Source organism: Vulpes lagopus, chromosome 7 (genome assembly GCF_018345385.1).
Source record: "Vulpes lagopus strain Blue_001 chromosome 7, ASM1834538v1, whole genome shotgun sequence".
NCBI classification, from domain to species: Eukaryota; Metazoa; Chordata; class Mammalia; order Carnivora; family Canidae; genus Vulpes; species Vulpes lagopus.
In genome coordinates, this window is record NC_054830.1 from 12550218 (window position 1) to 12575919 (window position 25702).

At 49.7% G+C, this 25702-nt stretch overlaps 1 protein-coding gene across 5 annotated transcripts in view; it reads left to right on the plus strand.

The window, feature by feature from the left end:
* The window catches only part of MYO9B (myosin IXB), an 89226-nt gene that overhangs the window by 26679 nt on the left and 36845 nt on the right, over positions 1-25702 (plus strand). For all 5 annotated transcript variants that reach the window (XM_041761016.1, XM_041761018.1, XM_041761017.1 and 2 more), the window contains exon 3: positions 19103-19197. In XM_041761016.1, the coding sequence (XP_041616950.1) occupies positions 19103-19197 (95 nt within the window). The remainder of the gene's footprint in view (positions 1-19102; positions 19198-25702) is intronic.

Genomic DNA, 25702 nt, shown 5'->3' on the forward strand with positions numbered 1-25702 from the left:
GCCAACTGGTGGTTGCCTCCTGGCTGGGCCCTCCTCCCTGCCTGTTGTGTAGTTAGCCAAGGAGGGAAATTAGGCTTGCTAGGAGGCACGAGGGTTGAGAGAGGGAAAGGTAGCCAAGGACAGGCCTCCAGGGGTCCACTTCAGGGCATGGACCATGCAACAGGGAGAAGGCTCCAGATGGGGAGGAAGGAGGACAGTGGCTGGTGTCACCCTCCCACGAAGGAGAGCCCGAGCGTTCGCAGCAGAAGTGTTTGGGCCAGGAGTCTTTATCCAATACCTATCGATTCCTCAGATCTGAGGACCCCAAAAGCCGAGTTGCATCTGCTCTATATGAATGCAGAGGTGTTTTGAAGCAAGAGTCCTAAGTGCTTGTTCCTTTAGTCTGTTGAGGAGAAGGTTGGCAGCTCGTAAGGGGTGGGGCCTGAGAGGGTCTAGGGCAGCAGCATGGGACACACGAGAGACATAGGCTGACCAGACAAGTCCAGGGCTGAGTCTGGCTGCACAGGCTGCCCTGGACCTCAGGCTGGAGTCACCAGACGCTCCTGAGTTAGGGGTGAGCTGGAGTGGGCGTGCAGCTTGGGGTAGGGGTTGGGGGTGGCGTGGGAGAGACTTAGAGCTACCAAAAAGCATCCCCCACACCCTAGCTAACAGTCAGGACTTGAGCTATTCTGGGCCATCCTTGAGGCCGAGTGGCTGGAAGGTCACTGATGTGAACATCAGTGGGTCAGCCAGCCATCAACAGGGGAGGGAAAAGGAGAGCCAGGGATAGAATCCTGGGCAGATGGGCATCATAGGGAGATTTGGTGGTGCAGGAATGGGAGAGAAGGTGCTGGAGGCCGAGCTACCGAGAGCCCCTGAGGGAGACAGGCCCCCTTGGGTGGCTGCATAGAGCAAGGACTCAAATCTCTGGCTGCTTCTGTCCCCAATGTGGCCTCCCAGCATATCTGGGGGAGTAGTTTGAAGGGCCCCGGGTTGGCAGAACAGCCTGAAGGAAGGGAGGAGCTGAAGTCAGATGATGGAACAAAAGGGGGACAGGACACAGCAAATCACACAGGGAGCAAGTGGGTGAATAAGGCCTGTGAGGGGTTGGCTTCAGACCTTGCAGGCAGAAACGTAGAGATAAGGGCCACCGACGCAGGCCGGATCACCCTCTGTAGTAAGGGCCATCCTGTCCACTGTAGGATGTTGAGCAGCATCCCTGGCCTTGACCCACCCCAAGCCAGTAGCAGCCCGTACCCCAAGTCAGGACAACCCATACTATGGCCAGGCAACACCACGTGAGGCAGAATCACCCCCATTGAGAATAAGCTTTAGGTTGCCTGCCTGCAAGGAACAACTTCAGTATTACAGATGCTTTGTGCCTAAATAGCTTCAGAGGGTTTTTTGTTTGTTTTTTTGGTAACATTATGCCATTGTACTTCCACATCAACCCAGCTATGTTCAGCACGGACACCCAGGGTGGCTGGCAGGCAGGGATGCAATCTCGGGCTGACTTTCTCCTCCCAGAAAGAGGAGGCCCATGCTGCTTCTTGCCCTGCCGGCAGTCAGAGCCAGGCAAACGGTCACGGCCCCCACCCCACCCCAAGACCAGAAATCCCCTTACGTGTTTATTGCCGCCCCAGCACACTTGGGTTTGGCCTTCCCGGCGGACTTTGAGCAATATCTCAAAATGACATTTTAAGAGCTGCTTGTCGATAACCAAAAAATGCAGTTGCCCAACTCGAAGCCCCCCAGAGCCGAGTTTACTTGCTTCCTGCAGGTGTTCTTGCAGAGGAACTTAGTGAGAGCATGCGAGTGGGTTCCTGATGCAGTTAGTGCTGCTTCCTAAGCGCTGGAATCTTGTCATCCCTCCACCCGTTTGCCTGGTGTGACTTTCTGAACACAACGCAGGTGGTTTGGCCATGGTTTGACTCATGTCTCCTTTAAGTGGCTCCCTGACAGGAAGCACACCAGGGCCACCGTTGTGGTTTTTGCTGCTGGGGAGCACACATGGTTATCTGCCCCACTTTGGCAATGTCATGACACATTTTATTATTACTTTTGGTTCTACCCTGATGCTTTTCTTTGCTTTTTTCATATAATGCTGTGGGTATTTTTTTGTTTTGGGTTTTTTTTTTTTTTTAAGTATCTTTTAACTTATTTGAAGTATAATTTCTTTTTGTACATACCAGGGATTTGGCAAACTACAGCCCACAGGTTAAATCTACCATGGCCTGTTTCTATAAATAAAGTTTCATTGACACAAAAGCCATGCCCCTTCATTTACGTATCTTCTGTGGTGGCTTTCACCCTGAGTTTCCATTTTTTTTTAAAGACTTTATATAGGGATCCCTGGGTGGCGCAGCGGTTTGGCACCTGCCTTTGGCCCAGGGCACGATCCTGGAGATCCGGGATCGAATCCCACGTCAGGCTCCCGGTGCATGGAGCCTGCTTCTCCCTCTGCCTGTGTCTCTGCCTCTCTCTCACTGTGTCCTATCATAAATAAATAAAAAATTTAAAAAAAAAAAACAAAGACTTTATATATATGTATTTGAGAGAGAGTGAGAGACAGAGAGAGATCACAAGCAGGGGGGAAAGGCAGAGGGAGAAGGAGACCCCCCACTGAGCCAGAAGCCGGATGCAGGACTTGATTCCCAGGACCCTGTGATCATGACCTGAGCTGAAGGCAGACATCCAACCGACTGAGCCACCCAGGCGCTCCACCCTGCCTTTCACAAAGGCTGAACAGAGCCTTTGCAACAGAGGCCCTTTATCACCTGACCGTTTATAGGAACGGTTAGCTGACTTCTCATACCTGTACATTCACATAGAACATTCTGGAACTTTCCACAATTAACTTTCTTCATGCTCTCTTCTCACCTTTTGCTCAGCTCCCCATACTTAGATATAGGAAACCAGATTCCCACCCTCATTCCAGAGACTGCTATTGCCAACTGAAATCTTTCTACATTTTGTATCTATGCCAGGTGTAGATAGATACATGTGTTCATAAACATCTACCCACAGTGGAGTCTGTGGTATTGTGATTTATAACAAGAAATATGTATTTGGTTTAACTTCTGTTCCTGGCACAGAACCCTAAAACCCTTAGAATTTCCTAACTGATGAGAATAATGGAGTTGTTATGCTGCATTATATTAATGATGATGATTTTTGGAACACACCTAAGGATGGGGGCTGGTTGCCAGAGGAACCCACCATGTGATTAAAGGGTTGGAAGTTTCAGCCCCATGCCCCTGACCTCTGGGGAGCCAAAGGTTGAAATCAGTCACCAATGGCCAATGATGTAATCAGCCGTGCCTATGTTATGAAGCCTCCATAGGAACACAAAAGGAGGGAGTCCGGTGAGCAAGCTGCTGCGCTGCTGAGCATGTGGAGGTGCTGGGAGGGTGGCGTACTCTGAGAGAGCATGGAGCTACCCACATACCCTGCCCTGTCCATCTCCTCCATCTGGCTATTCCTGAGCTATAGCCTTTGACAAGAAGCCAGAAATGGAGTGAGTAAACTGGTTTCCCAAGTTCTGTGAATCGCTCTTGCAAATTAATCAAACCCAAAGACGGGATTGTAGGAAGCTCTGACTGATAACCATTTCGCATGGATAACAACCTTTCAGTTGGCATCTAAAGCAGGGACTGTGCAGCCTTTGTGGAACTGAGCTCTTAACCTGTGCAATCTGGTACTATCTTGGGAGATAGTGTCAGAATTGAGTTGAATCGTAGGACACCCACCTGGTGTTGGAGGAGAGCTTGGTGTGGGGGGATAAAAACCCCACACATCCAAATTGGAGTCAGAACCCTAGAATCTTACAGTGGTTTGGAGGGGTCAGGAAAGGAGGACTAGGATGAAGATGTTCCAGAAAGTTCAGCAGGGCCAGCTCTTCCCTGGGGCTCTGTGAGGGCTTCTTGCTGTCCTGCTCACCCACTCTGTCCCCCATGGGCAACTGGGAGTGATTTGGGGTTTTGTTTTTTGTTTTTTGGTTTTTTTTTCCAGATTTTATTTATTTATTTAAGAGAGACATGTGCGTATGATCAGAGAGGAGAGGTAGAGGGAAAAGCAAACTCCCCACTGAGCAGGAAGCCTGACGTGGGGCTCAGTCTCAGGACCCCAAGATCATGACCTGACCCAAAGGCAGAAAGCCAATCAACTGAGCCACCCAGGCACCCCTGGGAGTGTTTTTATAGCCAGCATGTCTGAGCTCTGGCTGAGGGTGGCAGGGTGCTAGGGGGCCTCTGCCCAGCCTTGTATCTTCATACAGGGCCCTCAGAGGGTTTCCAACCATACCCTGGATGCTGAGACCTCCTGCACCCTGCCTGCAGGGCAACACCATCTGCCAGGGTTGTAGTGGGATGAGGACACAGAGTGAGACCCCAGTGCCACCTGGGCCACCAGCACCAGCACCAACAATCCCTGCATCCTCCAGGAGATGCTCAGGGAAGCAGCATGAAGGTGCTAGAGCTGATGGGGCCAGGCTGGAAGTGTGCACCCCATGCTAAGGCACCCCTGGAGGAAGCTTGCTAGAATCTGAAGTGTCAGATATGTGTCCAGGCAGACTCAATAGTCTCAGTGGGACTCATAGCTGGGGGATGACTCAGCCAGAGAGAGGAGCATGAGGATGAATTTCTTGCTGCCCAGGGCGGGATCTGGTGGTGTTCCCAGCCCCAGGGCTTAATGCAGACCACCAGGTATGGGTATTCCCACGTCACTACAAGGATGTCCCAAGACACAGAAAATGGGGAGCAGCTACCAGGAGCCACTTAGATCAGAGACAGGGAAGAGAGACAGTATTAGACAGTCAGGAGACTCAGCCCAGCTACAAAGTGGGAGGGGCTGCAGAAAGAAGAGAGGGTGTCTGGGGGAGGTACAGAGAGCATAGGAGTGCCCTATGGCCATGGGTGTCAGGGGAAGTGCCAGGGAAGGGGTGGCTGTCTGGAAGGTAAGGTTCACTGGCGCTCTCTGCCCCTTCTGTGCCCTGCAGACCTGGGGCTCTCTTTCTGGTATGCAGCATAAAAAAAGTGCAGAGTCCTGACACTGAGGGTATTTTAGACAAAAGGGGAACTTATATTTTTGGGAACGCTGTGTCTAAGAGAAAAGTGAAATTATGGGGTGTATTTTAAGCACCCAGAAAGGCCTCCTTGGAACTTACAGGAAAAGTTGATTAAAAGGCAAAGCATAGCTCAGGCCTGGGACACCCCTGCCACAGCCACCGCCCTTTCTGAAAGTTCTGGATACCGTTGCACCAGGACTAGAGAGGGCTGGGGAATGTCTGCCCATCTGTCCTCTGTATCCACCTTGCTATTTGGGGCAGGAACACAGCTGGACCAGGAGCAACCACACAACCTGGCAGCCAATTTGTTTCCTAGCAATTATTCAGGATGGAGGGACTCGGTGGCCCCATCCCCAGTGTCACTGGGAAGCTGCCCTCTCAAATTTACTCTGTGTCAATCAGCCACCAGCTGGCCACATCCAACTCCCAAGGCCAGGCCCTGCAAGACTCCAGGCCCAGAGTCCTCCATGAGGTGGACCCTTAGGGGATGCTATGTGATATCACCCCCATAAGGTAAATAACCCTTGAGAATGTACAGAGTTCATTTAGCCTTCTCTGACTGCACAGAGGTCTCCAGGGCAGCTGATTTTTTAATAGAGTTTAAGGCTCCATTCTCAGCCGGGGTGATTCTACCCCGAGGGCACATTTGACCACATCTGCAAACTGACATCTAATGAGTAGAAGCCAGGGATGCTGCTCAGCATCCCCCAGTGCACAGGACAGCCCCCTCCACCAAAAAGGATCTAGCGCCAAAATGCCAGCAGTGCCAAGGCCAAGCAATCTGCTGTAGTTCAGAAGCCTCCCAGATATGCAGTTAAAAATCTAGCTTGGGGCTCTGGAGCAATCACCTGGACAGAGCTGCTTGTCAGGGTTGCAAACGGTGATTAGATGGTAAGCAGCAGGGAAGAGAGATGACAAGGACACACATGTCCACTGTGGGAACATCTTCACTTGTGCCAAAGTGGCTGGATCAGTCCTTGCATTTCACCATGTAACTGTGTCCCCTTCCACCAGAATTGACCACTTATGGAACTTCAGGGCCTGGAGCTGCCCTTGCCGAGACGACAGGAGCAGGACCAGGCAGCCAGCTCAGCTTGCACACACATGCTGTGTGACCTGTAGCAAGTCTGCCTCTCTGTTCTGCCTCCTGATCTCTAACCCCAGGACCTTTGCATGTGCTACACCCTCCATCTAGAATGCTCTTGCCCCTGGTAATCTAGCTAAGTCCACCCCCAGGGCCTTCTGGGAGAATCAAAGGTCCAGAATGTCATGTGGCCAGCAGAGTCACGCCGCAGAGCCAGCACAGTGTGGCTGCTGCCACCTGACATCCTGAGGCTCTGGGGGGCCGTTTGGTGTTCAAGGGCCACTTGTTTGTAATAGCAAGCTGGTCTAGTTCAGCAGCACTGAGTGTCAGCTCTGGAAGAGCAAGGAGTAAATGTGTGCTGAGATAAGGTCACAGTGACCCCAAGGTGGGGAGGAAGCCTTGTGGGGAGCCAAGGACAGCTCTCTGGTGCATGGGCAAGCTTCCACATCCATTCCAGGGTTGGGCCCATAAAGAAGATGGGAGATGCCAGGGAGGGAGCTTCAGGAGAAGCAAAGGCTAGAAGCAGGCCTGTGATGGAAAGTCAAAGGAAGGATTGTGTCCACCTGAAAAAGAGGTGGCTGGAGCACTTGACCTCCCTGAGTGCTGGGGCCTTCAGATCCAGTGGTCCTCCTGGACGTGGGTCAGCATCAGTCATGGTTTCCCCAGGCCCCAATGAAAATTGAGTGACCCACCAAGGCAGGCCAGGATGTTGCTACTACTGCCCCCTCCCCCTTTTTAAAGATTTTATTTATTTATTCATGAGAGACACAGAGAGAAAGAGAGGCAGAGACCCAGGCAGAGGAAGAAGCTGGCTCCTCGCAAGGAGCCTGATGTGGGACTCGATTCCTGGTCTCCAGGGTCACGCCCTGGGCTGAAGGCGGCGCTAAACTGCTGAGCCACCAGGGCTGCCCATACTGCCCCTTTTCAAGGCAGAGTGGATACATTGGAGATTACTCAGTACAAAAAGGAATTCATCACTGACACATGCTGTAATGTGGACTAACCAGGAAAACACCATGCTGGGTGAAAGAAGCCAGACACAAAAGGCCACATAATCTGTGATCCCGTCCATGTCCCAAACAGGCAAGTCCATAGAGACAGAAAGATTAGCAATTGCCAGGGCTGAGGGAGGGGAATGACTGCTCATGGGGTGATGAAATGTTCTGAAACTAGATGGAGGCAACAGTTACACAACATGGGGAACATACCAAATGCCACTGAACTGCACATTAGAAGGGTTAAAATGGTGAATTTTGTGTTACATGAACTTGACAGTGAGATAATGCAGAGGGGAAAAAAAAAGAAAGAAATGCAGAGGGGCAGCCCCGGTGGCACAGCAGTTTAGCGCCGCCTGCAGCCCGGGGTGTGATACTGGAGACCCGGGATCGAGTCCCATATCGGGCTCCCTGCGTGGAGCCTGCTTCTCCCTCTGCCTGTGTCTCTGCCTCTCTCTCTCTGTGTCTCATGAATAAATAAATAAAATCTTGAAAGAAGGAAGGAAGGAAGGAAAGAAGGAAGGAAGGAAGGAAATGCAGAATGGTCTGTACATATGTGGAACCCTGCCCACAGAGACCTGCCACATTGCCCTCTCTGATTCCCTCCTATAGGCCTTGCATCTTGCCAACATCAGTAACTAGAGCAGCGAGGGTTATAATGAGTACAAGTCCCAGACCAAATTCTACAGACACAATCTCTCAGCAGACAGGAGCCCAGACCTCCTAGAGCCTGGAGTTTGGTTGGCTTTGGCCTCTTTGGTAGCTTCATGTACACCTGAGTGTCCCCATCTCCCTGAGCCCCATCCCTAAAGAACAGGCCACAAGACGCTTAGTTGGACTTTCTCAAACAAGGGAGACAAATTTCTCAAAAAGATTTTTATCCAGCCTACTTTTGCATCCATAGAAGCCCACTTTGGTTTTTTTGAGATTGTATTTATTTACTCATGAGAGAGGCAGAGACACTGGCAGAGGGAGAAGCAGGCTCCCCGCAGGGAGCCCAGTGTGGGATTCGATCCTGGACCTCTGGATCATGCTCTGAGCCAAAGGCACATGCTCAACCACTAAGCCACTCAGGTGTCCCATAGAAGCCCACTTTGAACATTCATGATGATAATTGCTGAAACTCCAGATGCTGAGTGATGGTAAAATTGGCCAGAGTGGGTTGGCACTGGCCACTCTGGAGAATGTATCCTGGATTAGGCCACTGCCCTGCCTTGATAGTTCTGCAAGCTGATTCTACCAGGGGCCCCATAGTCAACATTTCCAGATTTTTGGACCATGCAGTCTGTGTCTCAACTACTTTACCTTGTCCTCCTAAAGCAAAAGCAGACACAGATAATACATAAATGAATGGGTAGATCCATGTGCCAGTAAAACTGTTTACAAAAACAAGTAGTGAGGGAGAAGCATCAGACAAACCCAAATGGAAGAACCTTCTGCAAAGTACCCAACCAGTCCTCCTCACAACTGTCCAGGTTTTGAAAACAAGGAAAGTCTGAGAAACTTGTTGTGGAGACGCCAAGGAGACAGGATGACTGAGTGTGATAGAGGATCCTGGATGGGATCCTGGAACAGAAAAGGGACATTGGGGAAAAACTGAGGACATCCGAATAAAATGTGGACCTAGTTGCTAATAACTTATCAATCAGTATCGGTTTGTTCGTTGTGTCAAAGGTAATGTTAATAGGGGAAACCGGGGCACCTGGGTGGCTCGGCTCATTCGTTAAGTGTCTGACTCTTGGTTTTGGCTTATGTTGTGATCTCAGGGTCCTCAGATTGAGCCCCACATCATGCTCAGCGCAGAGTCTGCTTGTGCCTCTACTTCTCCTTCTGCTCCTCCCCCACTCTTTCTGTCTCTGGAATAAATAAATAAAATATTTTTTTAAAAAAATAGGGGAAACTGAATATGAGGTACACAGGAGTTTGCTGAAATAGTCTTGTAACTTTTGGTAAATCTAAAACTATTCTAAAATGGAAAGTTTATATTTTTCATAAAAAGACAGCCAGATTTGGCCTGTAGGGCATAGTTTGCAGACCTTGGGGCTTAAATAAGTTCCCACCACCTTGACAAGATGTTCACAGTAAATCTCAGGCAGGTAAGATCCTGGCAAATTAGACTTGGACCTCACACACCTCCACTAGACATACTTCAATCTTACAACAAACACTAAAGCCACAGTTCTCATCCTTCCTTGAATCAGAAGAACCCTCTGGTTTAAGAATTTAGATTCCTTGGCCTTTCCAGAAATTCTGCAGATCTGGGATGGGGCCCAAGATTCTGTATCTTTAACAAGCCCCTACAGCTCATATTTGGGGTCTCAACCCTTTCTCTCCCTCTCTCCAACCCACCAGAGCAGCATGGTTGTGGTGACCTGGTGTGGGGGAAGTGGGCACTGAAGTCTTGGCAACTCTGACTGGTTCCCTGCTACTATAAGCAGGGAGCCTCAAGATTACAGGTTTGTCCACCCTAGGCATGGGGGGGTTGGGCTCAAAGGCAACCCCTTCCCCAGGGATGTGGAGAGAGTCTATAGTGCCTGCATAAGAGTGGAGAGAAATGTTCTGGAGACCCTCCATCCCACCACTGGGAGCTCACATTTCCTCATGCATGCAAATACTTGATTTCACTGCATAGAAAGTACCAAAAGCCCTTGCTATTCTCATCACTGGCACCAGAGTCCATGCAGTTTGGGAATTGGGTGGGGAGGCAGTCGTCCCCCCAAGGTGAAACTTTCCATAATGAACTGCCCACTTACAGAATGAGTCCCCTCCTCACACTGTCCTCTCAGCTCAGCAGCCCTAGAACGTGCTGTCTCCCAGGGGCATCCTGCCACATAAACACCATGCAAATCAGTTGCATAGTGTGGCTGAAAAGTCTTGCAAAAGGTGCAGGATTTCAGGAAGTCATCAAGTGACCCGGAGAATTGCTCTGACTCCCGTCACTCAGTCACACCCACAAGCAGCAGGTGAGGAAGGGAGCTAATGATGTCAGCCTGAGCTTCAGAATGAGTCTGCTCACTGCTAAATGTAAACGGGTGCAATCAGCTTTGTGAAGCAAGCTGAGTTCGACCCTGTGCTTTATGAACAAGACACACTTAAACCAGAGCAGGCCAGGGAGCTAAAGATGAAAAGACGGGCCCAGGTGTGGCGGGCAGATAGAAACAAGAGCAAACAGACCTGCATGTCCCGTGGACACAGCAAAGGCAGAGATCAGAGCTCTGAGTGCTGCATGTGACAAAGATGATTTATCATAATACCAAAAGCATTAATTTACACTTAAGGTATAGTAGTTGGCAATATGCATGCACCAAACAGCGCAGCTGCTGCCTTTACAAAGTGGAAATTATAGAAGATACTGGGAGAAACAGACATAAACATGTACCACGAGGCTGGTTGAGTAGACAGCAAATTGGCAAGCGTGTAATATGTCCAAACCTGTGTGTTGAGACAGATCTATGGCCATATCATAAACCCTTCACTTTGATGTAAGACTAAATCTTAAAGTATTCATGGAGCATTCGTAAGACTCATTTCCTCTATCAGGTCATGGGGAAAGCATCTAGAACTTCCAAAAGTAGAACTATTACAAGCAGCACTCTTAATTCAATGAAAGTAGAAATTAACTTTTTTAAAGATGTATTTATTTATTTATTTATTCATTCATTCATGAGAGAGAGAGAGAGAGAGGCGGAGACACAGGCAGAGGGAGAAGCAGGCTCCATGCCGGGAGCCTGACGCAGAACTCGATCCTGAGACTCCAGGATTGCGCCCTGGGCCAAAGGCAGGCGCCAAAACACTGAGTCACCCAGGGATTCCCGAAATTAATTTTTTTAAAGACCCTTCTGTATGGAAATTTTCTTTCAAGAAGAAAATGTAAATCTCTGATAAACAATTCTTGGATGAAGGGGTATCTGTAAACCAAAATTACAGATTTTCTAAACATCAGTGACCAAAACTGTATGTTATGAGAATCCATAGGACTATGTAAAGCATGGGCAGCCTGGGTGGCTCAGCGGTTTAGTGCTGCCTTCAGCCCAGGGCGTGATCCTGGAGACCTGGGATCAAGTCCCACATCGGGTTCCTTGCATGGAGCCCACTTCTCCCTCTGCCTGTCTCTGCTTCTCTCTGTGTGTCTCTCATGAATAAATAAATAAAATCTTCTTTTAAATAAATAAAATCTTTAAAAAAAAAGAACTATGTAAAGCAGTACCAAGAGGACAATTCATAGGCATAAGCACTTTGTATTCATAAATACGAATGAATGAAAGTGGATGAATTAATTTCCCAGCTCAAAAACCTGAGAAAAAGAACCAAGTAAATCCCAAAGAGAATGAGTTGGCTGTCAAAATGGATAAGATTAGCCCTTGGGGATCTTGATAAATTCCTCAAATATTTTTGGTGCAGTGAGAACCAAGTAAGGCCTTCCCCCATCAAAGCTTGATCTGTTCTCTACTCTCTATGATCTGGCACATGGTTTCATTATAACCTAAACAAAAATTTAGTGAAATATCAGATACAATAAGTTGTTTCATACTTGGTTTCTTTTTCATCTTCCCCCTTTTTTTTTTAAGATTCCCCGATCCCACGCCCCACGCCCCAGCACGGTTTGCTTGAAACTTTGTCTCTTGGGAAGAATCAGTCCGTTTCAAAGGGCCTGTTCAGGTCCCAGGACTGAAACCTTGCTGGTTTTCAGTGTCTCTGTCTGAGTCTGTGGCTAATCATTGGTGTCAGTCCAGTTAGAGTGATAGAGCCCGTTATAAACTGGGGGCATGGAGATAGGGTAAGCATCCCATCCCGTCATCACGTGGCTCTCTACAGATGCCTGCTGTCCATTCACCTGTCCATCTAACAACTGGCTGTTGAGACCCTGCTGGGTGCCCCTAAGCCCCATGGGCAACAGGAAGCAAACAATCCAGGCAGAGGCCAGGTGTCAGCAGGGCCCTGGAAAGCCTCCACTTCCTCATCTAAGAATTGGGAGCTCTGAGGTTGGATGTGACCCCTCCACTTCCTGCCCCACACCCACAGGCCAACTGAATCTGTCTTCCCTCCTGAGCAGGCTTCCAGTGGAGGTGGGTAGTAGGAGGGTCCTGTCTGCCACCCTACAGCCACCTCCTCTCATCACCACCCCCTTCCCATCATCATCCTTGTCCTCACCTGCCATCTTCCCTCCCTAGAACTGACCACCCTGTCCACTGCTTCCTGTGTGGCAGTTCTCTGGAAAGCACTTTAGCTATACTTTTCACTTCCCCACCTTCTGCGACCTTGCTGGGCCATCCAGCCCTCTCCTCTGTGCTTTGAGGTCCCACTTCTCTGGGTCCCCGCTGTGCCCTGGGAGACCAGCCAGTCCAGATGACACACCCTCTTCTGTTCACCTGCCCTATGTCTGAGTGTCAGAGTCTCCTCCTACACGTGTAACTGGGAGCCCCTAGAATGGTGACAGCATGCTTGTCCTGTAAAGGACCCCGGGGTCGGTATTTTCAGCTCTGCTGCTGTAGTCTGAGAGCAAGCAGAGACAACACATAAATAGAGGTGGCTGTACACCACGCAGAACTTTATTTGTGAACTGAATTCACGAAGGTTGAATTGCATATTCTATGCTTGTGTTGTGAAATATTCTTTCAAGTTTTCTTTTTTCGAGAGTTTAAAAATGTAAAAACCAAAAAAATAAAAAATAAAAAAAAATAAAAATAAAAATGTAAAAACCATTCTTAACTCGTGGACCCTACAGAAACAGGTAGCTGGCTGTAATTGGCCAACCTCGGTAGAGACCGGAGCCCAAGCCTGCCCTACCCCACCAGGTGTCAGAAGGGTGTCTCCCACACAGCCAGGTTCCATTCACGTACAGATTTTCTGTCCCTGCTTCAGGCTCCGAAGGCAGAATCGAGTCATTTTGACAAAACCCCAAATATTTATTATGTGGTTCTTCACGGGACAAGCTGACCAGCCCCTGGCTCCCATGGTCTCACTTCATCTTTAAACAACCTGGGAAGCCAGAAGTTCTCTCCCTCATTTTACAGGAGAGGAATCTGAAACCCAGGAGCACTGAACACATCTGCCTTGGTCGGCCCTCCTGCAGGTCACCAGGACCCACTGGAATCCCCTGCAGACAGCCGGTTTCCAGGGCTCCTTGCCAGAAGCAGCCCTCCACCCCATGCAGGGTTATTTTTCTAGCATTTCCCCCACAGGAAAGCCCCAGGTTTGAGTGGAGGCCCCAGGGCTGTTTGCTCAGCACAGGACAAAGCAGACCGTCCCGGCACCTTGGTCCCTGGACCACATGGGCAGAGACCCTGGCTGGGGAGCTTCTGTGTTCCTATCAGGCCCATGAGACACTTCTCAGGATGCCTCCTGCCCTGTCTGTCACCTGTGTTACCCATGGGCATAGCCTGTCTGTGGGTACAGACCGAGTGCTGCTTCACATAGCAAAGTATCCTTGAAACGTGGAGAATACTCTGGAGAAAAATCAGGCTGGTTCCAGCATGCTGATGCCAACTTCAGTTGCTCCCAGTGTCGTGTTCTCCCCACCACCTCCCATGACTAGAATGAGCCAGCTCCTGTAGGCCAGCAACCATTGGCCTTGCAATGCTTGGCCAGCAACCATTTGGCCCCATCTTTAAGCTCCATTGCTGCCTAATTTATACTAATGTTCTTTTTCCAATGGCAGCCCGTCCCTGCAACCCCAGTCACTCCCCCATCTCCATATGCCCAGTCTGGGCTTGGACCCGAGTGATCTGGAAGTCCCATGTGGTATGTGGTATGTGGTATGTAGTCTGAGGCAGGGGCAGAGGTTTCACCCAGAGGTGGCATTGCAGAGGGAGGGGCAGCATCAAGGCCCCAGAAGATGGTGGGCAGCCCACTCTGCTTGGGCCAACTGGAGGGCTCCTAGTGGTGGTGACACTAGATCCATGGCCAAGGAGATCCCCTGGGATGCAGGGCCTCCCCTTCAGAGTCCCACCATGCAGGGGGCTCTCTGAGGCTACAACAGTGCCAGGCACACAGCACCAAAAAGTAAATTGTTGTCAAGTGGGTGGATGGATGGATGGATGGATGGATGGACAGATAGATGGACGATGGCCAAATGATTGAGTGAATAAGACCACATGCACCAAAGCCTCACAAACACTTGGGAAGTGGGGTCCCTATGGCTATGAGGTCAGGAAAACAGAGAAGGCTGAACCTGCAACCAAGACAGAGCCATTAGAATGACCAGAACCTCCTTCTGAGAAAGGATAGCCACAGGTAAATCTGGGGGCCACGGAATTATCTTGGATTAAGCCACCACCTCAACCTGGCTAGAAGGACAACCATCCGGGGCGGTGAGGCTGGGGCACTTCTCCATAGGGGAATCCCAACTTGGGGTTCACCTGTCAACTTGAGAGTTAGGCAAGTGCATTTGCCTTTGTGAGCTCATCCCGTGGGGTTTTCAGGGTCTGAAATCTGAAAGCAAAACAGTTTGCCTGATGCAGTCCATCAAGGCTTGTTTGGTTTTTGTGGGGGATGCACAAGAGAGCTGATGTGAGCTCAGAAAGGGCGCAGGAGTAGTCCATCTATCTGCCTGGTCACCAGGCCCAAGGTGAACAGCCTGAGCCAGGGCAGGCACCCCGAAAGATCCCAGGCCCACTCGCCTGAGTCCAGGCACTGAGAACAGGTCTGAAGAAGGAGCCCAGGCAGTGGGGACTGAGGAGCCAATCCATGGAGAAGGGCTGGGAGCAAGGACACTGGGTTCAGACGCAGAGTCATATCAACTGCTTGCCTGCTGTCAGACTTTAAGGAAGTCAGTGGGCTTCTCTGTGCCTCAGTTTCCCTATATGAAATGGGAATAACACTCCTGTCTCTCAGAGGAGTAGAAGCAAAAAAACAAAAAAACAAAAAACAAAAAGCGAGTCAGAAGCCCCATCACACCTGGTCATTCTGTGATGATGCTACCACCGTTTTTCCTAAAATGTTTACTGTGCATTTCAGCCAAGATCAGAGGCGTCCTGTTGAGACAGAAAATGCATCTTCTAAAATTTTTGGCCAAGTAAGATGCTCAACCTCAATTTCTCTAAATTGAGAGAACTTTTTGAATTTCCCAAAAGAAAAGCCTCAAAGACAAGGACAGTTGGAAGAAAGTCAGAGGTCCCCCAGCTCTTGTCATCCTTGGCAGGATGGGGGGGCCATGCATCATCTGCCCCATCAGAGGAAGAGCAGGTGTGTTGTTTCTTTGTTTAGTTTTATCTAGAAACCTTGCCTGGAGAAGTTTGAACTATAGAGTTGTCTCTTTATGTTTTTTTTTTTTCTCTTCTATCATGATTTTTTTTTTTTCCAAATTGGGCAACTTATGTCAGAAATGTGTACTTTATGTTATATAAGAAGAGAAAAGTGTTTCCAAGAAAGTAAAGGTCTCTCTCATTGCATTTTGCCAGTGCTGTGGGTTTCCTGGCCTAGTGGGAAGACAGCATTAACATGTGGCCTCTGCAGCTCCAATGCCAGATTATATCGCATCATGGCTGGCGCCTGGATCCTGCTTCCTCCTCCTGTCCACCCCTGGCCCCACATGATCACTGGGCACACCATCCTCCCTTGTGCTCTCATGTTCTCCGAGGCCATGCATGTACCCATCCAGCCCCAGGAGCAGCTACATAATAGCTCCCCTGGCTGTGAGCGCCAGGCCAGCATTTCCTCCTCCTGGACATATAATAGCAGCAACCGGATATTTTTAGACTGGCTTTGAAAAGTCGCAGTGTGCTGAAACCGCATACCAGACGCATGAGGTCACTGCCCCCCCCCCCAAAGCCCAGGCTGCATGGGACTGGTGGGCCCTCACATCCTGAAGACTTTCCCTCTTTTGGTCCCCAGGACACTAGTCCTGACTGTTTCCTTAGAAATCCCACAGAGACTTGTCCCGAGTTCAGAAGGGGGACTGCTGTGGGTCTTTGGGATGTGTGTGCACATTGCTGGGGGGCCTCTGCAAACCTGGATGCTGCAAAGGCCCCAGCACAGAAAGAGGCCTGTTCCCTGGGGAAGGAGCCCACACAGGCTCCAGCATCACTTCACCATCTGCTCATAGTTAGGCAGGCGGGCTTGCTCTCGGGGTTTATTTTAGTTTGGAGCAGGGGGAGGACCTGGGCCTGTCCTCAGCTCAGATGGCACCCTGCGGGGTCTCGTGAGCCTTGAAGGAAAGGAGGAAATGGACCTGTTGCCTGCCGATCCCAGAGCAGAACTTCAAGAGTCCATAGGCTTAACTCCAAACAAACAAACAAACAACAAAAAAACAGTTCCAAGGCTGAACTTAGGGGAAAACAGAGATTAAACCTAGAAAGACAGTTTTCTTCCTCCCAGGACTCCTCAGGCCTATTGTGCACATGGGGGTCCTCACAATAGGATGAAGGGCCTGCAGAGCCCTTGACCATCCAACCCTGCAAACCCCTTTACCCCTTTTGCCTCCGTCTGTAGATAGCATTGCTTTTCAGCAATGCAGTTGGCTCTGGAAACATTTCTGGCTGTCACACGCCGCTGGCCTCTGGCAGGTGAGCCCAGGGACGCTGCTCAGTACCCCACAGGGCCCAGAACGGCCCCAGCACAGAAATTGATCCAGCCCCTAGGATCAGCAGTGCCAAGGCTGGGGATCCAGCGCTGGGTTCTGTAGGCACTTGGGAGAACAGGCAGGCCCAGGCCTGGCCCCCAACTCTTGTCACCCAGCCACTGGCCAGTAGCTCAGTCACACACATCAGGATGTGGTCGTTCCCACTGGCAGAGGAGCCCCTGTGTTTAATCCAACTCTCCAAAGTCTTTCAAAACCTGGCAGTGCACAGGTCCTAAGGAAGTATTTGTGAAGAAGAGAAGGGGGCTCCGTGGCCACCGTCTGACTTGGGAACACACCTCCTCAGACTGGGTTCTGCCCCATGAAGCCACACAGAGCCCACTCCCCACCAAAAGTACCCAGCCACCACCCTGCCCAAGCAGGTTCCCCCACTTTGTGCCACCAGGCCAAGTTGCCTCAGATCCTTCAGTGGGACCCATTCCTGGGGTCTGGAGCCTCTGGGCAATGGGGCAGGAAGTTGCTTGTCCTGTGACCCCTTCCGCCAGCTAGAGGCCACTGTCCTGGTTCCGAGCTCTGCTGAATGGAGCCGTTTCAAAGGAAGTTTGAGGAAAAACCCCAGCAGAAGATTTTTTTATGGGGCTTCTCCCTTCCGATGGCCATACCAGAACCTCTGATCAGTGATCACCTGCATTCATTACCCTGTGGAATGAAGCCGTTAAAATCCTGATGTCTCTCTGTGTCCATACATCTCCTGGTTCCTGAATCCCCTGCCAGCCTGGCCATCTCTCCCCTCCTTGCCGTCATCCCTCTGCCCCATCGGATCCTCAGACACCCACATGAAGCCCCCAACCTCCTACAAACCTTGACAGTGCCACTTCCTCTCCATTACCCTCTCCATTACCCTCATGCCTCCCACACAGCCTCCCACTCAGCTCACCCTTCTCAAACTGGAACATTATTGGCCCTTCTTGTGGCTACCAAGCTTCCCTTTCTGTGTGTGAGTGGGTTATCACCCCCTTCCCCTGCCCTGTCACTCCTTCTTCAGCCTCTGGAGCCCCAGGGGCTTGGACAGCTGAGCACCAGGCTCTGTGACTAGTTCTGTATTTTCTCCCCACACCTGTCCAGCACCAGCACTCCCACCTCTGCCAGCATTTTTCTCCAGCACCTTCCCTGCCCTGCATTTCCCCAGAGCTTTATCATACCTTCTCCCTGTCTGTTCACCCCTCAGTGGTGTTGGGTACCTCATGGAGAAGGGACACCCCAGGAACCTGCGCAGGAAGTGTTCTTTGTCTTAATCTGGGTGGTGGACACATAGGCCCCAGGGGGGACCCCAGAGTCACAGACTCCATGTATGGAAATGGAGTATTGGAAATAAAGCCCTGATTCATGCTGCAATGAGGATGAACCCCAAAAGCATCCTGCTGAGTGAAGGAAGCAAGACAGAAGGCCACATCATGTATGCTCCCACTTTGGTGAAATAATCCCAAACTGGCAAATCCATAGCTACAGAAAGCTGCCAGTAGCTGGGGGATGCAAGAGGGAGTATGGGGAGTGATAGCTAATGGGGATGGGGTCTCCTTTTGGGGTGATAGAAATGTTCTGAAACTAGACAGAGGAGATGGTTCCACAACACTGTGAAGGCACTAAATGCCCCTGAATTGTTTATTTCTAAATGATTAACTTTATGTCATGCCAGTTTTACCCCAATGAAAAAATTGGCAGTGAATTGGCTTGTCATCCCACAGAATTGCAGGACCCCTCTAGATGGAATCTGTCTCCACATCTGCTCCCTCCCAACCAGCCTCAGATTCTTTGGGGGCCCAGAGCCCACAGCAGCCCAAGGCTCAGCAAACCACTTCTGGAAAGGTCCAGATAGTAAATATTTTCAGCCTTCTAAGCCAGAATGTCTCAATCATGGCTACTCTGCTGTTGGCAGTATAAAAGCAGCCATGGAAGATCCATAAATGAACAGGCCTGGCTGTGTGCCAGTAAAACTTCATTTATGGACACTGAGATGTGAATAGAATTTTCATGTGTCAGGAAATATTACTCCTTTTGTTTTTTTGTGTGTGTATTTTTTTTTTTTAACAATTTACAAATGTGAAAACCACTCTTGGCTCGCCAGCAGTACAAAAATAAGCAGTGGACTGGATTTAGCCCATGGGCCAGAGTTCACCATATAAACAATTATAACTGAAAATGAATGCTGTTGATTAGCCTTTTTCATGTCTGAGACTTAAAACTTGAACCCTCATACAACCCAAACACGGAGGTAAAGATTAAGTATGTTGGAACACACATGGGCTACACTAAGCTCTGTGTTTATCAGTCTCATCAGGGCCACTGCCTGACTTCAGGCAAGTGAATGCCCATGATGCCCAGAGGGACATGTGAGGCCCCGGCCTCGGTGTGTAGAAATTTCATCCCCACCATCTGAAAATCTGCTTTTGCTTTTCTCACAGGCTTTCGGAAATGCCAAAACGGCCCACAACAACAATTCCAGCCGATTTGGGAAGTTCATCCAGGTCAACTACCTGGAGAGTGGCATCGTGAGAGGGTGAGTTGGTGCCACTGGCCTCAGGGTAGGGTCCTGGGCATCCCTGCAAGGAGGAGCCATCCTGGGAGCTCAGTGTGGAAATGTGGCTCTGCAGGCACTTGTGAGCCATACAGGGAAGCAAGTGTGGTTTTATTTTAAGTCATTGATGTGAAGATCTGAGCTGTGGGTCAAAGTGGGAAGCATAGGTGTGGTAGGAGCGGGACTTCTGTCCCCAGGTCATCAAGCGTGGGCCAAGGTGCCCAAGAAGCAAGTACAACAACCTGAAGATGCATGGTGGAGCCTTCCAAGAACAGGCAAGGACACACCAACCTATGTCTTGGACTTGATGAGGTTTCAAATTCAGTGGATCTGGGGATGCCATAGGCAGAGCTGATATAGACTGTGGCATTTGCCAAACATGTGCCTCTGTAGTTAGGGAAAGACATAATACTGGGTAGCAAATTAAAGTGGTTGTCCAGGGAAGTACTGAAGGAAGGTGGGTAGGTGGGAAGAAGGTGGGTGGGTGGATAGGAAGGAGGGAGGAAGGAAGGGTTGATAGATGGATGGATGGTTGGATGTATGCATTCATTGGCTAGATGGGTGGATGGATGGATAGATTCATGAAGTAGGTAGGTGGACAGATGGATAGATTCATAGGTTAAGTGGGTGGGTGGGTGGGTGGCTGGATAAATGGATGGATTTGTGAGTGGATGGATGGATGAATTCATGGGTGGGTGGGTAGATGGACAGATGGGTAGATTCATGAGTTGGATGGATGGGTAGATGGATGGATTTGTGGGTGGGTAGGTACATAGATGAATAAATTTAATGGATCGGGTGGGTGGATGGATGGATAGATTCGTTGCTAGGTGGGAAAATTCATAGATGGATGAATTTGTAGATTGATGAATTCATGGATGGGTGGATGGATGAATGGATTAGGTAGATGGGTGGATAGAAAGGTGGTAACTGAATTGTGAAGTTGATTGGTGAAAGTTAAAACAGATCAGCATTTTTGTGGCAGAAATGTAATTTCCTTAGGTGGAAGCACAGTTACTTCAACTAAATATATAACGTTCAAATTGTTTTCATCACTCTGCTCAGTGATTATGCTTATGAATGTCTGGCAGCTTTGTGCAATAAACTAATGTTTTCAGGAATTATCTATTTTGGGATCCCTGGGTGGCGCAGCGGTTTGGCGCCTGCCTTTGGCCCAGGGCGCGATCCTGGAGACCCGGGATCGAATCCCACGTTGGGCTCCCGGTGCATGGAGCCTGCTTCTTCTCCCTCTGCCTATGTCTCTGCCTCTCTCTCTCTCTCTGTGTGACTATCATAAATAAATTTAAAAAAAAAAGAAAGGAATTATCTATTTTGTCATAGTATTTAAGTCATAAGGTCATATCAGAATTCAGTGCTATAGCATTTCTTTCTCTTTAAAAAATATATATTCTCAGGATGCCTGGGTGCCTCATAGGTTGAACGCCTGCCTTCGACCCAGGGCGTGATCCTAGAGTCCCAGGATCAAGTCCCACATCGGGCTTGCTGCATGGAGCGTGCTTCTCTGCCTATGTCTCTGCCTCTCTCTCTCTCTCTCTCTCTCTCTCTCTCATAAATAAATAAAATATATTTTTTAAGGATTTTTAAAAATTATTTTTTTTAAGATTTTTTTTTTTAAGATTTATTTATTTATTCATTCAGAGAGAGCGAAGAGAGAGGCAGAGACACAGGCAGAGGGAGAAGCAGGCTCCCTGCAGGAAGCCCGATGTGGGACTCGATCCCGGGTCTCCAGGATCACACCCCAGGCTGCAGGCGGCGCTAAACCGCTGCGCCACCGGGGCTGCCCTATTTATTTATTTATTTATTTATTTATTTATTTATTCATTCATTCATTCATTCATTCATTCATTCAGAGAGAGAGAGAGGCAGAGACACAGGCAGAGGGAGAAGCAGGTTCCATGCAGGGAGCCTGACGTGGGACTCAATCCTGGGTCTCCAGGACCACAGCCCGGGCTGCAGGCGGCGCTAAACCGCTGCTCCACCGGGGCTGCCCCAAAATATATTTTTTTTACGTATATATTCTGAGTAGTTACAGTTGGTTAAAAAATGTAATTGTGATTTAATACTGCATAATGTTTTGGGTATTTTGGGGGGGTATTTTTTTTTAATATACAGAAATCTTATGAATCAATAAAACTCTTTCACAGTTAAAAAAAAAAAAAAAGGTACCTTGGCACAGTCCAAGGTTACTCAAGGGGATCATCCCTGCCTCTACATTCTGGTGCAAGGGTTTGTGGTGGCAGCAGGATTTACACCGGTTCCAGGTGATGCTCTGAGTAGCCCAAATGTTCCATGTGGGGAGACCCGAGCAACAGAGCTAGATGCCTGGAGAAGGCTCGGGCATTTCAGGAATGGAGAAGTCCTCGAGTGGCAGGGGATTGAATCCAGAGTATGTAGGTCTTCTGTTCATCTAACCTGACTCATGATCATTTCAAATGACAATGTATATTCAAGACACAAATAGAAATGTTATTTTTCTCGAATCAGGATATTATTTTCTTGAACCCTTAGGCCTCTCTGCCCAGGCTCCAGCGGGCAGTGGTATGAGTGAGAAATCCCCAATAAATGGCAATTCTGCTTTGTCCCCTCAGCCCATAGACCATCCAGTGATCCCCCCCATCACTCAGTGCTGCTGGGCACCTGCATAGACATGGCCACCGCCTACCCCTGTTGCAGGGCCTCTGACCAGCAGGAGTTGCCCAGAGTACCTTCTTGGGCAGATGACACAGAATCATACCCCATCTACAATCCTGGAAACTCCCTCACGGGAGCAGAGATGCCAGGAGGCTACTTCATGTTTTCCTGGGTCCAGGGATGGCTCTGCAGCCATGGGTCAGACACTGGAGCTTTGCTCTCAGCTTGCTCCTCTGTGTGGTCTCTGGTGTCCTAGGGCTCCCATAACAAAGTGCCACAAACTGGGGGGCTCAAGACAGGAGGAATCTCTTGTCTCACAGCATTGAAGGTTGAAAGCCTGAAATCAATATGTAGGGAGGACAGCATTCCTTCCACAGCCTCCAAGAGAGGATTCTTTGTGCCCTCTGGCAGCTTCTGGTGACTCTAGGCCTTCCTTGGCTTATGGCCACATCACCCCACTCTCTGCTTCCATCATCACATGGTCTTCTCTGCATCACTCGGTGTTCTTCTTCTTAGGACTTTGTCCCTGGATTTAGGGTCCACTCGGATCATGGAAGATGTTCGTATCTCCAGAGCCTTCCCTTAATTACATCTACAAAGACTCTTTTGCCATATAAAGTCACACTCACAGCTTCCAAGTGGGCATACCTTCTGGGGGCCACCGTGTGACCCAGTGTACCAGCAAGCGTTGGCCTTCAGCTAACTGGTCCAGCCTGTTCTGCCTGCCTCAGGCTCCCATCAAGCTCAGGGCCAGAGGTCCCGGGTGATTGTGTCTTACAGACCAACTTTTGAAAGTCCTCTCTGTGGCCTTGGATTCAGGAAAGGAAGTCCCACCTCAGCCCATGACCATGTGGCCTGCCCACGCTCGATGAGGAGGTACACTTCCTGTCCAGGGAGTGGTCACAGCCAGCTGGGGAAGAGCAGGCCCAGACCTAGTTCTGCTTTTGGGGAGGTGACACTTCTCAATGCCATTTCCTGTGGAGGCCAAGGGTCAGGGGCAGTCCAAGTCTTCCTCCAGTTCCCCAATTTGCAAGACCTTGTCTTCCTGTGGGTTCAGTGGCTCAGTGCCGGGGGATCCCTGGCCCCCTACAAACCCCAGTAGGGTCCTGGCATTAAGAATGATCAGGGAAGGGATCCCTGGGTGGCACAGCGGTTTAGCGCCTGCCTTTGGCCCAGGGCGCGATCCTAGAGACCCGGGATCGAATCCCACGTCAGGCTCCCAGTGCATGGAGCCTGCTTCTCCCTCTGCCTATGTCTCTGCCTCTCTCTCTCTCTCTCTGTGACTATCATAAATAAATAAAAAATTAAAAAAAGAATGATCAGGGAAGGGAAGGGGCTGTCATTGTCACATGACAGCTCAATGCCAGTAAGGGGTCGCTGTCCTCTCCACTATGCCGACACAGCACAGGGAATTGGCCACAGGTGGAGCTTCCAGCAGGAGTCTGATTCTAGAACCAGATGCGGCTTCCCTCCCTGGGAGAACAAACCACCAACAACTAAAATAGTTACTAGCTGGGGGAAGGAATAGAAAAAAAACATGGGTTTGAAAGATGAGAGGACACAGTCCGAGTCCATGGAAACCCGCCCGTGCATGTTTTGTTTGCATGTGTCCCAGGCAAGTCTGCAGACAGGCCACTGCTGTCCTGGAGAGAGAGGCAGGTGGTGTCTAGTAAGCCCTGGACCAGGGGCCCAGGGATGTCCCCCAGGCCTACCCACCTCTACCGCTACCCCTGGGTACCAGCAGCCTTTCCTATAAAACAGGATGGGCTCAGGTGAGGGGAGCCTGCAGAGCTATCCAGCTGCCACATGTGGTGGTATAACCCATGAATGACCAGCCCCTCCAGCCCCACTGGGTGGGGTCCCTGCTAGGCTACTTCCCTCCTAGGGGGTCTTAGGCAGCAGGTGGCAGGTGGCCTCTTCAATTTTAGGATCTCATATTTCAGTTGGAACCACAGTGTCCACCCCCAGGGTGAAAGGATTCAGGGCATTTAATCCCTACAAAACAGTGCTGAGAATAGTCCTTACTACTGCTAACATTGAGAGTATAGCTGTAGAGGTCCCTGGGCCCTGCCCCAGAGCCCACACAGCCTCATGGACGCCTGACCATCAGACGTCCGTCAGCTAATGAATGGGTAACACATTGTGGCGTGTCCAGCCACAAAAAGGAATGAAGTTCTGATACATGCTGCAATGGGGCTGAATTTCAGAGTCACTGGGCTGAGTGACAAGGCAGACACAATATATATATACCGAAGGATTGTATTTCTTTAAAATTCTAGACAATGCAAACTAATCTATAGTGGGGCTTATCAGTGGCTGCTTGGGGTTGAGAGGCAGGGAGGGTTGACTAAGGGCCCAGGAAACTGGGTCATGGTGGTAGGCACACAGGTGCCTGCATGTGTCACAACTTATCAGTTCACACACTTATAGCTTACTGTGCATCGGTGACAGCTTGTAAAGCTGGTGGAACAAAATAGGAAAGTACCCAGTCAAGACTCACCACGTGGGCAGCCCCAATGGCCCAACGGTTTGGTGCTGCCTTCAGCCCAGGGCCTGATCCTGGAGACCCGGGATCAAGTCTCACATCAGGCTCCCTACACGGAGCCTGCTTCTCCCTCTGCCTGTCTCTGCCTCTCTCTGTGTCTGTCATGAATAAATAAATAAAATCTTAAAAAAAAAAAAAAGACTCACCACGTTGCATATATTAAGTATGTGCAGTTTATATCAATAAAGAAGTTATAAAAAAAAAATAGAGGGGTGCCTGGATGCCCTAGTTGGTTAAGTGCCTTCTTCAGCTCAGATCTTGATCCCAGGGTCCTGGGATCAGCCCCCATGTTGGCCTCCCTGCTCAGCAGAGAGACTTCTCCCTCTGTCCCCCCACCCCCAAAGCTCACTTGGTCTCTCTCTCTCAAATAAATAAATAAAATCTTAAAAAATAAAAAATGAACCTATTATCTTGGATTTTTTTTTTAATTTTTTATTTATTTATGATAGTCACAGAGAGAGAGAGAGAGGCAGAGACACAGGCGGAGGGAGAAGCAGGCTCCATGCCCCGGGAGCCTGATGTGGGATTCGATCCCGGGTCTCCAGGATCGCGCCCTGGGCCAAAGGCAGGCGCCAAACCGCTGCGCCACCCAGGGATCCCTTATCTTGGATTTTTAATGGGAAAAGCATTTAAATGCTGAGGAGGTGGTGAATGCAGAGGGCAACCTTCCCCTGTTGTCCATGAACACATGGGTACAATTGCCCCAGTTCCCGCTGCCTGAGGGGGGTACCCCAGGGTGCTTCTTAAGCTTCTGAACAGTGATCAACTCGTATCTGGTCCGGGGAGCAGAAGTGGCCAATCCAGGTTCCTTATTTTTATGGATGGCAGTCATAAGACAAGGCGACACTTGGGGGTGATTGATTATATACATGACATTTAGGGTGGTTATATTTATGACCACTTTGATTATATTTGCCACATTTAGATTGACTGTGATATTTAGGATGATTGGGTTTTTTTGTTTGTTTGTTTGTTTTTTAAGATTTTTTTTTTTAATTTTTATTTATTTATGATAGTCACAGAGAGAGAGAGAGAGGCAGAGACACAGGCAGAGGGAGAAGCAGGCTCCATGCACCGGGAGCCCGACGTGGGATTCGATCCCGGGTCTCTAGGATCGCGCCCCGGGCCAAAGGCAGGCGCCAAACCGCTGCGCCACCCAGGGATCCCAAGATTTTAGTTATTTATTTGAGACAGAAAGTGAGAGAGAGAGAACATGAGAGGGAGGGGCAGAAGCAGACTCCTTGCTGAGCAGGGAGCCTGGCGCGGGGCTCCATCCCAGGACCCTGGGAT